Source organism: Coturnix japonica, chromosome 2 (genome assembly GCF_001577835.2).
Source record: "Coturnix japonica isolate 7356 chromosome 2, Coturnix japonica 2.1, whole genome shotgun sequence".
Lineage (NCBI taxonomy): Eukaryota > Metazoa > Chordata > Aves > Galliformes > Phasianidae > Coturnix > Coturnix japonica.
In genome coordinates, this window is record NC_029517.1 from 79,610,304 (window position 1) to 79,625,944 (window position 15,641).

General features: G+C 39.0%; 1 protein-coding gene across 4 annotated transcripts in view; it reads right to left on the minus strand.

Annotated features, from left to right (window-relative positions):
- Positions 1–1,730: 1,730 nt before the first annotated feature.
- ELP2 (elongator acetyltransferase complex subunit 2) overlaps positions 1,731–15,641 on the minus strand; it is a 30,408-nt gene continuing 16,497 nt past the window's right edge. For 2 of the 4 annotated variants that reach the window (XM_015855188.2, XM_015855187.2), the window contains exons 13-22: positions 14,893–15,081; positions 13,275–13,341; positions 12,383–12,478; positions 12,209–12,266; positions 6,148–6,220; positions 5,504–5,690; positions 3,903–4,024; positions 3,326–3,468; positions 2,877–2,990; positions 1,731–2,036 (exon numbers count right to left, since the gene is read on the minus strand). In XM_015855188.2, coding sequence (XP_015710674.1) covers positions 1,880–2,036; positions 2,877–2,990; positions 3,326–3,468; positions 3,903–4,024; positions 5,504–5,690; positions 6,148–6,220; positions 12,209–12,266; positions 12,383–12,478; positions 13,275–13,341; positions 14,893–15,081 — 1,206 coding nt within the window. In that variant the 3' untranslated portion in view covers positions 1,731–1,879. Of the gene's footprint in view, positions 2,037–2,876; positions 2,991–3,325; positions 3,469–3,902; positions 4,025–5,503; positions 5,691–6,147; positions 6,221–12,208; positions 12,267–12,382; positions 12,479–13,274; positions 13,345–14,892; positions 15,082–15,641 lie in introns of all 4 variants that reach the window. The other 2 variants (XM_015855186.2, XM_015855185.2) reach the window with 1 other exon arrangement.

A 15,641-nucleotide genomic window follows, 5' to 3' on the forward strand; every position in this document is an offset into this window, starting at 1 on the left:
GCTGATTTGAGAAGACTGTGGTGGATCTACTGAAAAAATAGAGGTACATGTTATATTAATAAATAAATAAATATGTGAACAAACACAGCATTTTACATTATCAGATCTATTGCGCGTCAGCATCTGGATGACCTCTACATGAAAACAAAAAGTGTCTGTTACAAACATTGGAATGGAAGAGATCAACAGACTGATCTGACACACCTCAAGTTGGAACAGTGAGGTACACCCTTCAATAGGGCTGAGTTGCAAAAATCCCTGATGTAATGGAATGGGTTACTCAATCATGTCATAGATGATGCTCGTTTAACAACAATATTGGAGTTGGTAAAGAAAGCTTGTTCAGTGATAGCATAAAATATGAGAGGGACAATTAATAGGTTGTTTTGCTTTTCCCTATATGGCAAGAGGATACAGTCTATGTTCATTTAAGAATTCCTGGGACAGGTGAAATAAATTGCTCCAAAGCTTAAGGCATACAAGTTGAAGGAAGCACTGTGTACCACAAATAAAGTGAATGTAACAAAGCATCTTAATAAAGATTTTATTTTCCTAAGACATTTTAAAGAAGCTTTTTTTCTTTATGCTGGAAAAAAAAAATAAATAAAAAGCTAAAATATAAAAATTTTTAAAACATAAATAATAGTTATTTTGAAAAGAGTTTGCCCTGTTCCCCCAAAAGGAACTGTATCCTTCCTGATGTACTCACCTTTTACTGTTACTCTGTCCTCATTACTATACAATAAGACAATTAAGTTAACTGTTCAACTTCTCACCAACACACTCAAAAGACAGGCAGTCAGTAGAATGCAGTACAAGGATCAGTTCCCACCTTTCAGCTCCAGCCTACTAATATTTGTAAACTTTTCTAGCCTAAACTGCAGAGGACACACACAAGCAAAGAAAGAGATGGCTTTCCTACAGCACTCTGCTCAGGGAAGGCTCTCACTTATACAGAGGAGATGTGGGATTTAATCTGTCTGAGAGTTAGGCTTCAAACTCCCGCTTTATGAGTAAAACAAACAGTTAGTTCAAGGCAAAATACTCCTTCACGAGCCTGGGTGTCCAACCCTTCGGCTTTCCAAATGGTAAACTGCTTGGCCCAACAAGTAAAGAGGAATTGTCTTGAGCTGCATATACCTATGTTGTTCATTAAGTAATGCCCCCGATTTATTTCCATGGACACTACAACCAATACAAAGTGAACAACAGTGTTTCATAAAGCAAATTCTCAGCTACAAAACACTATTTTTTAACACAGTCACCACCATTAGTTATGCATTTTTGCCAGTGACAAACAGGAGCCTCAGTGCTGCCCCTATATTATATCTAACCTAAATTTACACTCAAGTTTGAAACCATTCCTCCTTGTTCTGTCACCCTGCTAAAGAGTCTGACCCCTTCTTTCCTGTAGCTCAAATTTAGATACTGAAATATTTTGATATGGTGAAATTCAGTGACACACTTTTGCTTCATAAGCCCTTCCATGTCAGACACCACTGTGTCAGACTGCACCTCTACTGCCATCCATTACTAAATGTAACAGGAAATAAGTGGGAAAGTTCAACCTCTACTGCCATACCTCCAACATCCGCCTCTGATGCCAAGAGATAACATCATAAAATAGGATAGGATGCACTGTTTTATATATAAGTAACAAAACATTTTAAATATTTTTCTAAAAACAAAAAAAGAGAGGAACATTTCCCAGAAGCGTAGACTTAGAAAAATATTTTCAATTATCAAAGTTGTTTTAATAAGTTATATTTCAGATGTTTCACTTTCCACAGCAGAAAACAGAATTCAAAAACCAAGTAAAATTAAACAATGCTGAAAAGTGTTATGAATTCATTTCTCACAGACAGTCCTGCTGTCTCAGTTAAAGAGCAAATCTGTTGACGTTGAATATTTTAACACAGTGATCAGCTCCACAACTTGCAAGCTGCAACCACTCGCTGTTGTTCTGATCATTATGTCCAGCTCTGCCCTCACGATGTCTCCAACACAAACGTTTCACAGCAAGAGCATGGCTTTGGCTGCAACAAAAAGAAATCCATACGTAACTGCAAAATGTCATGCACAGTTGGGTAGGTGAATGTAAACATCAACATTTATATAATTAGTAGGCTTAACTCTACCAACTGAGGAAAAGCTGACTTGTGACAATCAGCAGGTATGAAGTCCCTAAAATAAGTAGGGCCATTAATGCCAGTGACACTTTATCTTCACAGTCATCAATAATTTAAACGATTATTGATTTAAGTTTTATCATGTTAGGCTGCAGATCTAGCATCTCAGTTACTGAGATAGAACAGATTTCTGGCTTTCAGTGTGTCATTTCCTGTCATTTGGCATCTCTTTCAAATTCACTTCAAGTACACAGGCCAAAGTCACTATCAGCTTTCCTTTCTGATACTATCGATGCCAATACATAGAGAAAGAATCTAAGAAAATGTTCCAAATTAAATATTCAAAGTTTCTCTGTAGAGGTTCTCTTACTGTCACCATAGCAGCACTGCCCATTCAGCTTATAAATCCTTTAGTTTTTGCTATAAGCTGCTCTTTAAAACTTTGTCATCTACTTCAAAATTCTTCTCGAGTGTATACAAACAGCAACTCAGTGATTCTCTCCCCCTACCATTCAGTATTTTCTATTATCTTGTTCTATGGTTAACAATAATAAAGCTTTATTTTTTATTTTCATATTATTTTTAAAAACATCTGCATGCTTCCAGGGTTCAGCCTTTTCCTAAAAGGTTATCAAATTGGTATGAAAATAAAGCAGTTTCATACCATTTTACAATGGAAGAACAAAATTCCAGTACTAACAGTCTTGGTAAGAATACATTGCTCCTAAGATACTTCAGATGATATACCTGTTATCCATCTCAACACACTTGGTCCAGTCAGCTGCTGATGGTTCTTGCCCACTCTGCTTCCATGTGTAAAAGTTAATCTTCCCATTCTCTAAGCCTATTGCAACAACATACCTATAAAGAGAACAACTGCGTTAATTCTAAATTCTACTCCGTAAACTCATTTGGTTGGAATTTGGTTAGAATAAAAAATACAATACTTATAAGCAGCTTATTGCAGCATCAGGCCAGTCAATATCATTGCAAGAACAAATGTGTCTCAGATGCATTAGCCCACTCTGTCATCCTCTCCCCAGCCCCCCCACACCTGAAAACAGGTTAGGATTCAAATAGCCAAATACTTGACTGCTAAACGTTAAGAACTGTTAAACCAGACAAAATTACTAAAGGGAAAAAACATACTAATTTCGAGTTTAACTCAGTATAGCATTATATAAAGTCAGCAATACCTTCCATCAGGAGCGAGCACCCAGCTGATGCTAACGGCAGTAACAGAATCTCCAGCATCCAATACTGTTGAACAAGGTTTGATTGAATCCAACACACTGCCTTCAGTAGTCACAGATAAATCACACTGACCCCAGATGATGACCTGTGAGAAAGAGAATCACCTAGGAACCCCTCTGTTACAATACTCCCAGAGCACAGAACAAAGGCAACGACCCCTAGAAGTTTCTACCTACAAAGATTCAACTGTTTAGAAAGTCTGCTTAACTGCATTCAATATATTAATAATATGGATTATGTTATGAAAAAATCGATAAAGCCTTCAGCAGATACCCATAAGAGTTTGTGACATACGCTTATCTCACTGTGCAAAGTTGAGATGGGAGAAAAACCACAGTCTTGTATGTACATATTTGAACACTTTATCCAGCATATGAAAGCCTCCCTGATTTCTAAGGTAACACGCACTACAGTCTCTTAATCTTTATAGACTATGGGTCCATCAGAATACAGAAGTTGCTAATCTTAAATATACTTAAAATAATTCTGGGCTTTTAAAATTCCTTTTACATTAATTACCTTTTTGTCCCTACTGCCAGTAACAAAATACTTGCTATCCGGCGTCCAATCACAAGACCAAATGATTCGACTGTGAACAGCTGTATTTTTGTCTGTGTATGCACAGCAACTGAAAACTGGTCCTGGAATAAAACAAAGGAAAACGTTTACTTCAACTACTTTGCTTACTAGAAGTAACTAGAATAAGTAAGAATAATATGGACAGCAGGAATAACTGGACGTCATTCCACTCAACTTTAAAGCACTTGGGAGGTACTTAGTAGTAGTATTAGGAGTACTCTGTATGTTTCCCTGACACTTATCAATTGAACATAATTAGTACTGATTCAAGACCACACCAGACCATGTGTACATACATAGACCAGCAATCCACTACAGTTTCGAGTTGTTACCAATAAAGGCCCAAGAGCTCAAATCTCAATGATCCAAACGTAAGGCTTAATCTGCTCCCAACAAGATAAGCTGCAGTTTCACCGCACATAAAATCAGGCAGTAAATCTGATTAGCAGACAGCAAAGCTTTGGGAATGTTTTTCCTAATTAGAAAGAACTGTCATTTGAGAACACAGATGTTGAATAACCGCATTTATTGGGATGCCAGTAGAAGTAGTCTTGTTTTATACCAATAACAACGTTTTGTAGACTGAAAAGTTTGTGATGAATAGATAAAAAGATGGCTTCCTCTACTTTCTGTATGAATTCATACTCTTTAACCCAAAACGTTAACTACTCTGGACAATATGCCAAGCTTTAAAATAGAAGTCTGAGCAGAACGGAATCTCAATCCAGAACACAGACACTGTGTGACAGGTTGAAAATTCACTGCCAAGCCTGTAAGAAAACTCTACAGAGCTCAGTACCCTTGTAAGAGCCCAGTAGTGTTTAAGTGCTACTAAGTCAATGGTGCAATGTAATTGTTTTCAGCATAAGCGCCTGTTCGAGGAATCAATTCATGTTCAATAGCAATCTCCTTATGATTTTGCAAGGCTTAAAATCCTAATGAGAAAGTCAACTGAATCTTTACTATCAGTTCTATTTTACAGACAGAGGCAGCCTTAGCCAAATTAATCAATTGGGAGGGATTATAAGAAAGCCACACCAAAGACAGAAATTAATCCTGCCAAGAACCTCAAAGCATCATGCCCTGCAAAAAGGGACAAAGCAGTACTATGCAGGACACGCCAACGTAATACTGAACCTCTTAGTGTAGCTTGCACAGATCACCAAGACAATGGTTTTGCATGACAGAATACCAGTTTGAAATTCAGACACTACATTCCAGCTTGTATACTAGATGTCAGTAAATCTGTAATGTACAGTCACAAGCAAAAGGCAGCATGACAAACAGCAGACTCCAATAAAACAGTATTTAATGCCTGATCATACCCTTTTCTGCATTTTAACTCCTTTTATAGTTTTTCTATACACTATGAATTGCACTCCCTAAAGCTACAGGATCCCATACCACTATTAATACTCGATAGGTGTAAGGAAAGTATCCATTAAAATATTTTACCTATTACCTTTCAAATACTTTGAAGCCAAAAATACTTAACAAATCTTAAAGTCTTCAAATGCATAAACCCATCCCATGTACCTTACCTGACTCTGATGAGTCTTCTTCCCTCCACAGGGACCAATTTCTGTCTCTAGACACCGCTAACAGAAATTTGTCATTAGGTGAAAATGCCAGCTGAGTAACTGTCAGATTGTGAAATGGCAAACTCTGTATTTTCTTCCAAGAAGAAGTGCTCCACAAAATAATTGCTGCATGTTCTTTTCTGGAAGCCTGTGGAGGAAAAAGAAATAATAATAATATTTAAAAAATCAGTGTGAATTAAATGAGGCAAAGATAAAAATCACACATTTCAACACACCGATATGTTTAGGAGCTGCTTTTTTCATGACTTATAGACAACAGAGTTGCAGTCCAATTCCCTCTGCAAAGTTTCAAGATTCTTTCACTGCGTTCTACCAGCAATGACAATGTGTCGCTTATAAACAGCATTTTCTAACTATGTTTGTTAGAATTCCTCTTACTAACCACTTTAAATGAATCACATAATTATTTCCGAATAACATCTCTGCATTCAATCTCACCTTTGCAAGGCAGCTGCCATTTATAAGAAATCTTTCACATTAACTTAAAGAACAGACACAGTGCAGACTGAGTTTTGACATCTGCTCTGTCAGCCCTAGAAATATGACAGCACTTTTCACTAGATGGTGCTAGAATCTTTTCTTACCTTACAAGCTGAGGCAATTACAGTGTTTGAATTATTGCAAGCAACACAAAAAATTTCATATCCGTGTCCATACCTGAAATAAATTTCATAAACTATTTAGCACAGCACAGACTTTTCTGTAAGATGTATTAAGGTTTTTATATTAACTTAAATCCCTCTGCAAAAATGAAATCTATATACCAGGAACATCTTGCAATGAACAACACTTTCTGTTTTGCATTCCAAATAAATCCTAATAATGCTCTGCATTCAGTTTAAACATCTGCATAAACTCCTCCACGCTTGGAACTGTCTACAGACCAATCTCTCCAGCATATTTCATAGTCCTAAATCATCAGCAATACAAAACCTACTGTAATTATTAACAAAAAGCAGACAGCATTTAATGTACTCTTATTTTTTTGCAAAACAATTTTAATGCTATCAATAAAAATTAGAAGCCACACATTTTGTAGTCACAAAAGAAAAACAAAGACTAACAAACTACAATCAGTCACAGAAGAGATCAAAAGCAGAATAAAATAGGAAACATCTTAAAACAGTAGAAAAATATCAGCTAAATACCAGTTGCTGGAAGGAGGTACTGATTTATAGTACCTAAGCAAGCATTTCATTTTCTGTTCCAAGCAAAGCCATAAGAACCCTCAAATGAAATCTAGCCTATATTACTCACTTTTTTGTTCAAGAATGCAGGAATATTTAAGGAATAATACAGAAATCCCCAAGAACAAAGTTGAATGATCTTTGCATGAGGCCAGCCTTACTTGGAGTCACCTCCCTGTTTTCTAGCTTTCCTATCACCACTCCTGAACAATGACAATATAAGGACACTGTTTTCAATGCCATGAAGTACAGAAGTACCAGGGTTTGTTTATTACTCCTTATGTCCTTATGCTCAGACACTACTTTTACTTGATTACCCCTTGCTCTGTTTGACAGGGGTAACAACACTGAACTGTAGACAACTGACACAGAAAGGGACTAGTCTTTTCTACTACAAGGAAGATTCTTTACACCAAAGTCAATGCATTTTCTGACCTCTGTGAGAAAAGGTATCAAGAGAACTGCTATTTTATATCAGTTCAAACAGAACTCCACGAGTAAATGGGAGAGAAAACCAGTCAGCATTGCTGAAACATGATAAAAAATGCATGTTCAGCTTCAGAAGCTCCTGAGCTGAAAATAGTGAAACTCAGAGAACACTGAAGGGAACAACTCTCCTTGCAGTGTCTTCTTATGTACAGTTTTCTTTATAAGACAGCACAATTGCTCATACCCCAAATCACGTAGTCGAGTCTGCCATGCTGTAGGAAACAGCTAGACTCACCACAGCCAAAGTGCAAGGAGTCAGCCTCAGCCTGGGCAATACATCACACTGTCTTCCCTGCCAGCCACTCCATTTGCAGTTGCCTTTTTCTTGGATGTTGACTGACTAACTGAAGCAAGGATCTCTCATCTTTGGAAACAGACTCACCTACTGCCATTACCCTCACCAGGCATGACACTGGTCTCTAGAGAGGCACTTGGTCTCACCTATATCTGTGTGACTTTGTAAAAGACGCTGGTCTTATTTTCATTCAAGGAGGAAGACCTTAATGCTTCTGTTTAATAAGAGCAAAGTTGCGTACAGAAGATCAAAACGTTGCTCTGCAATATTAAATTACATGAGATAAAACCAAAGCAACTGAAGACTTGTTTCACAAGTTACTGCACAGGCTGTTCCTTCTTTACTGAATTTCACTGGAAGTATACTTTTAATAGAATAATATTTTCAGTTTAAAAAACTTGACTTTCAATGGTTCAACTGAAGGAGCGGGCTGAGGTGGTTGCTGAGCCGCTCTCCATCATATTTGAAGAAGCGTGGCTGTTCAGTCGTGACGGGTCCCGGATGATTGGAGGAAGGCGTCACGTCACTCCCATTTACAAGAAGGGGAGCAGGGATGACCCGGGGGTAACACAGGCCGGTGAGTCTCACCTTCTGTGCTGGGAAGATTATGGAACAGTCCTCCTGGCACAAACATGCTTTTGATCGCATTAAAGAAACAAGCATGTTGATCGCAGACAGCCAGCCATGGGCGTCGCGTCAGTTGTAGAGGGTTCATGCTTAACTAATCTTTGTGGCCTTCTATGATGGACTGCGAAGTGACGGCGTTGTGGATGAAGGGAAGGGCGACCGATGTCATTTACCTGGACTGAGCAAGGCCTGTTGGACATGGTCCCCCATCACATCCTCATCTCAAATTGGAGGAGGTGGATTTGATGGGTAGAAAAACTAGATGGATAAGCAATTGGTTGAAAGGCCGCAGACAGAGGGTGGTGGTCAATGGCTCTATGTCCAGGTGGAGGGCCGGTAACGAGCGGCGTCCCTCAAGGGTCTGGCTTGGGACCGGTGCTCTTTAACATCTTTATTATGACATCGATGAGGGAATGGAGTGCACCCTCAGCAAGTTTGTGATGACACGAAGCTGAGTGGTGCAGTCGATACGGTGGAGGGAACAGATGCGCATTCAGAGGGACTTGACAGGCTGGAAAGCTGGGCTCGGGGTGAACCTAATGAGGTTCAACACGGCAAAGTGCAATGTTTGCACTTGGGCCGGAAGAACCCCAGGCACCTGTACAGGCTGGGAGGAGTTGTCCTTGAGAGCAGCTCGGCTGAAAAAGACCTAGGGGTCCTGATAGATGAGAAACTTAACATGAGCCAGCAGTGCGCTCTGGCAGCCGGAAAGCAAATGGGATCCTGGGCTCCATTCAGGAGAGGGGTGGGTCAGCAGGGATAGGGAGGTGATCGTCCCTCTCTACTCTGCTCTTGTGAGGCCCCATCTGGGACTGTGTCCAGGTGTGGAGCCCTCAGTACAAAAAAGATATGGAGATTTTGGAAAGGGTCCAGAAGAGGGCCCACAAAGATGATGAGGGGGCTGGAGCCCTCCCCTATGAGGACAGGCTGAGGGAGTTGGGTTTGTTCAGCCTGGAGGAAGAGAAGGTTGCGGGTGACCTCATTGCAGCCTTTCAGTACCTGAAGGGAACTTACTCCCAGGAGGGGAGCAAACTCTTCGAAAGGGCTGATAATAGCAGGACTAGGGGGAATGGTTTTAAGTTGAAGGAGGGAAGATTTAGGTTGGATGTTAGGGGAAAGTTCTTTACTAGAAGGGTGGTTAGGTCCTGGAACAGCTGCCCAGGGAGGTTGTGGATGCCCCGTCCTTGGAGGTGATCAAGACCAGGTGGACGGGGCCCTGGCAACCTGATCTAGTAAATGTGTATGTTTGGTGGCCCTGCAGGCAGGGGGGTTGGAACTACATGATCCTTGAGGTCCCTTCCAACCCGGGTAATTTCTGTGATTCTGTGATTCTGTGGTTTCCAATAAAAGGCAATTTTCAGAAAGCTGCTTTAAAAGTCATCAATATGACAACAACCCTTCTGGCAGAAGGGTGAGGGGAGGACACAATAGCTTCACCGTTATAAGACACAATCAGATTTGCAAATTAACATTCCAATTAAGCAGCCATCAGTCTCCCTCTTCCCAGAAGGCCTGCACACACTCTTCATTAAGTGCCAGCGCAACCTCAAACTTCAGACATGAGTGTGGGAGTCCGTCTGTAGGATATGCCCAGCAGTTACTCTATTCAACTGATATAGACAGTAATTTGTCACTTAAACAGATGGCTGTTTTGGCTGTAAGTAAAATCTCATGAACATCAGTTCCATATAACAAAGTCTTTGCAATACTGCTGACCAAAGGAGTTATCTGGAGAACTGTCCATCTCTTTAGAGCTAAATTCAAACAGAGTTCTGATCAAGGAGAAGAAGGTGCCTCCATCCGCCACAATGATGGGCCATCATCTGCTACAACTTCACCCCCAGGAACAATCCCCAAAGCTTAAAGCAATGTCCTGAACAAGCGACAATTAGCATCAATAAGCTTCACACAAATCCTAGAAGGCCCAAGAAGATATAAACTCTCCCACTAGCCCCCAGAAAACAAACTAGACTACAGTATTTCTTCACTAGGAGAGTGGTTAGGCCCTGGACAGGCTGCCCAGGAGGTGTGGACTGCCCCGTCCTTGGAGGTGTTCCAAGACCAGGTTGGATGGGGCCCTGGGCAACCTGATCTAGTACACATTGTATGTTTGGTGGCCCTGCCAGGCAGGGGGGTTGGAACTACATGATCCTTGAGGTCCCTTCCAACCCGGGTCATTCTGTGATTCATTCTGTGATTCTCTGATTCTGTAATATTATCTGTGCAAGCAGGGACTCATTGAGATGAGACTTCATTAAAGAAGACGGCAAGCCCCAGTCACAAGCCCTGCCTCCACCCATACACATTCAATCCCTTCCCTTCGTTACATAACGCTGCACTAAAAAAGGCTTCACAACGGAGAGAGAAGCAACTGTATGAATGAATAATGAAATCACATTCCCAGCCACAAGCAATTTTGCCCTAGCAATGTGTAATTCATAACATTTTTTTTAATGCACAGGTGAGTGGAATGGACATTCAAAGTTTTCAGGCAGATGATTACTGTAATTTTCTACTATCAAAAAGGATGTCTCAAGACTTCCAAGTGTATTACATAAAATGTACATATTGCATATATACATTCTATGGTAATTTTCCAAGAGGATAAGGATTAGCATAGTCTCATAGGATTTATCATATTTTTATCTTAAAGTTATTAGATTATGTAAAAAAAATTCAGCAAGTTCTTCATGCTAAAACCCACTCAACCAAACAGTTATCAAAACTGAACACGAATCCTTCAAAATTTGGTGCTGAACTAGAGCTGGGAATACACAAATGTCAATAACAAAGCGGTTATTTTTGGCAAGTCAGTTCCTCATGCTGTTTTTCTGCTGCCATGGTAACTTGAAATCTGCATTATGCAATTTCATGTTACTTCTTTCAAGATTATCCTGAACAAAAAAAATATATAAAAAAATATCTGAAAGGCAGCTTGCATTTTGTTTCCTTTACACAAAGGAATCTCTATCATTAACAGTTTCTCTAAAAACAGAAAAAAATGCTGGTAAGTCACCTGAGAACCATCATAAAATAAAGGATATTTTACTAAACAAGAGTTGCTAAGCAGTACCCCTATAACAGAATATCAGCAATAAACACTTGGTTAGACACTGAGAAACATCAGAGGCAAATGAAGGAAAATTTTGGCCTTAGCCTCTTTTCACTACTTATGATCACCACCAAACTACTTAAATAAAGCAGATGTATGAGCAGCCGTTGCGTGCATAGAAGCATTAAACACAAGCGTTGGTAATTACAAAACATACAGACACAGTCTAGTTCCTGCCAGCTTCCCTGGTGTAAAAGCATTTAAAAGTATTCAAAGAAGATTAACTGCCCAGCTGAACATAAAGATGAGTTCCCAGCAGAACCTCCTACTCGGTCAAATGAAAGCAATTTGCAAACAGCTTTCCTAAAATGCTGGGATTTTTTCTTTGTTGTTGTTTTAAATATTTCCTCTTCCCTTTTCCCTCCCCAAACAAAGCCATAAAACTGGTAAATGTAGTCATCAAAGACTCAACATTCTTGCTTCTGCCTGAGACTACTGTTTCAGGAGATTCACTTCAAATGAGTCATTCCTTTGTATACTCAAGATCAGAAATGAGAATGCTGCCCAACATATTTAGATATTCAGTTTCCTACTCACAGCTCTGCTTCCAGAGCAGCACTGATACCTAAACTCACTTCAAACAGCTGTGCAAAAGCTACAGTTAAGATTTTTTTTTCCATTATAACCTCCACTTCCTATCAGCTCCCTGGCACTACCATTTGCAACAGCCCCGAGAGGTTCAAATAGCTGAACTAATTGACATCCGCAGCAGAAAGACAGATGTGATCTGCAAAGTCTGCCAAAAAGCAAAAGAAAGCAAAAAATTCCTGCCCTTTTCTTCGGACTCCTACCTTTGTGATACGCACATTTATATTACAATATATATGCTGCACAGGGTCAAATCAGGTAGCGAGTCAGGTAGAATAATAAGACCAGACTACATTAATGTTGCGATAGCTTTCCAGAAAAGAAAGAAAAAGAAAAGGAAAACTTACAACTTCTGAATTTCAGGCCACAATGTATTCTGCAGCAAGTGATCCTCTTGAGGAGGTTCTAAAAGAAATTTGTGCGACATATTTAAATTTGGCAGCAGATAATCTAAAATCAGCTAAATTTAATACCCAATAAACCTCATTTTCTACTTCATACAGTAGAAAATAATCTCATACCTGTTAGGATCAGGGGTTGAAAATATATCTCAGGATACTGATTAGAAATCGTATTAAATGTTTCTTCATCCTCAGCTTCTCGAGCAGATATATCTCCTATTTAAAATAAGGACTTTATTAGCTGCAGAGAACATACTTGACATAAGAAAAAATAAGCATATATACAAGGGAAACCCCTCCATTACTTATCAAGTCCAAGCAACATTAATATAAACATTAGTGATTCTGGTGCACATGACACTGAGAAGTCTTATGAAAGAGCAGAAAGACAAGATTTTTGCCAAAATAAATTACTATTATTATTATTATTATTCCTCTCAAATAGGTTTTAGGACAATTTAGCTATATTAACATTAAAGATCCTGGAGACAAATCTCATTCAAATACTTCCTTTATCAGAAGGTATGAATTAATAAAAGTGTAGGCAGAAAAGAGTAAAAAAGATCCCACCTAATTTGTAGATTCCAGTTAAAGTACATTTTTACCACATGCTTTATCAAACACTAGACTTCCCAGTTCCAAACCCAGTCTCAAGACATGACTCAGTTATAGTTATCACTCCAAACAACTACCCTTCCTGGTATCCCCACCGCCTCTCCAAGAATAAGATCTGGTGTCTCTCTAGCCTTTACTGAATGAACATTTCTTCATGTTAGATTAACAATTCTTCTTTCCCAAGGATTCTCAGTTGCTCTCACTATTTTTGTTAGGTGCCATATTTAAGTGCTGCCAGACAAAATAAATACATTGCACAATTTATTTCTAGCTTATAAACTTGCAGTCAAGCTCACTATGAGAGACCAAACAAACAAACGCTGAAGAAATTATTTAAAATAAAAACTTTACACGTGAAGCATCATCATTTCTCCTTATTATTTCTTATTAGCCATACCTTCAAAAACAGCTTTATTGGATAAACCCAATGCTGGCACAGTTGCACCTTCTGGAAGGTCGGAAGACTGCTGAATTTAAAAAGAGAGAGAAAGGTTTCACAAATTGTCATGTAGGACCAGGTTTTAAAGGGCATGGGTTAATGAATCCCTTGACAACAGGGACTTTTCTAGAGAGAAGTGAATGGGAGGCTTTAGAAAACTCCCAACTCACACCACAGCACACCTGAGACAATATGAGGAACAAAGGGATTAAAAAAAGCTTTCTCTTAAGGCCTCAGCACAGAAGTTTTGTTGTAAAGCACGTATTTTCATTCCTACATTCAGGTATTCAACTGCTGATTTTATTTAGGACACACGATAAGGCTCAGCTGAGAGCACCACAGTCAGCAATGCAATAGGACTGGGAAGTAGTCTGTTCTGAGGTGAATTAAGGGAGTGTCTCTGCCCATGACTTCCAACTTCTGTATCATTACAGGTTGTGAGGCCTTCCTCTTCAGACAAAGTCTGTGTGAAACATTTTAGGATATCCTGGATCAAAACACAGCACTCAGTGGAAGACCTGATAAGGAAAGTCTACATAAAAGTAAAACAATGACATCTGCCAGCGTTATAAAAGCACAGTGTCATTTGGATAACGTCATTGATAGAAATACTTACAACAACTTCACACGATTAAAGCAACAGACAGCTACTTATGTAACTTCCTGCTACCAAAAATTAATAGATTTATTTCCTACATATTTTAAATGTTAAATGGAATGGAAGGCCTAATCTGACTTTGAGAAAACTCTGCTTTCAAGCTAGGAACACAAAGAGGTAACTATTCTGAAAGAGGTCTGCTCTACAAAATGCAAAGAAAATCAGAATTAGTTCCTAAAGTGAATGAGTAGCAAACAAAGGGTGGCAATACTGCAAGTCTTATCTTTCCACCAAGTAGGAACGCTCACTTGTATACAACAGCTATAGGCCTAAAAGAACTGAAATCTACTAGCCTCACAAGAAAACTACTATTGCCAAGAGGAAATAAAGCACGAGCAAATGCATATCTATAAATATTTATACAGAACTACCAACAGCAGTGCTGAAAGCTTGGTATTATTTCCAAACATATGATTAAAAAGAAACAAATAAAACCAAGAAAACACAAAACAATGCAAAACCACACAATAATAATTACATATAGAGAAGATCACTACACCCCCAAATTAAGAAGAAGCACATTGTCAGCCACTATTGTTTGTTTTCAAACCATCAAATATATACACTGAAACAAATATACTTGGGCTGATTTTTATATTTTCAATTTGTCCATATTCTTTGCAAATCTTCAGACAACATGCCCTGTTTTATTTCAGGTATTTAGTGGGCATGGTGGTAGATAGGTGCACAGTTGGACTAGATGATCTTACTGTTCTCTTCCAACCTTAGTGGTTCTATAACACCATCATGAAACGTATTTGAAAAAGCACACAGAGAAACCATCAGAAGAGGAAGGAGATGTACAGTTAAGCTTCAGAATCATTACATTTTTTTAGTGGAAGTTAATGCACTCAATGTTTTCTGAAGTATTGATATTATTTACGTGGAAATAATTTATTGCTGCTTTAGAATACTTACATGGGAACGCAGCTTCTCCATTGGAATACCAGTGATGTTACTGAAATTTTCTATAAAATTCCTGGGAGCACAAAAAACTCGAAGCACTTTTTCATCTGCCCCTGACACAAACTGAAACCGGCCAATCATTGCCAGGCAACGCATGTCATACCCATGTACTTGAGGCCGTGCAATTTCATGCCACGTTACCTACACAAACAGAAATGCAGTTAAAATACGGTTCTTAATCAGAGAAGCAGCAAGATTCTGAGATGTAAAAAGCAATAATACATTATTTGCTGACTTTATTAACATGAAGGAAAGCTAACAGCGTTCTACTGATGTTCATAAAACTGATGTATGCTCACATATATCAGCTAACTCCCATCCTGCCACCAAATGACTTTCGTAATTAGTGAATGGTGTCACTGCCCAGGTCTCCTAGAGCATTTGCTTATCTCTGTGGCAAACTAGTCACTGAAAGCTCTTCATGCTATACCTTCAAGCAAAAGGGCACAAGTTGTTAAGAAAAAGGAGGACTGCACAGTATTTGATTGCTTTTAGAACCATAGCTCTGAAAGACCTAGCACAGTAGCAAGAAGTACCTGCTTCCATCATCTGCCTTTCATGATACATAATAGAATCACTGTCAATACAGTATAAGCTCCGACTTCCTGTTTTTTCTCCATAACCAGCATTAGCAAAATTACTTTGTAGAAGCTGTGCAAAAACTGACAAGACCAAAATGGCTCCTTATTGCAAAAACAATT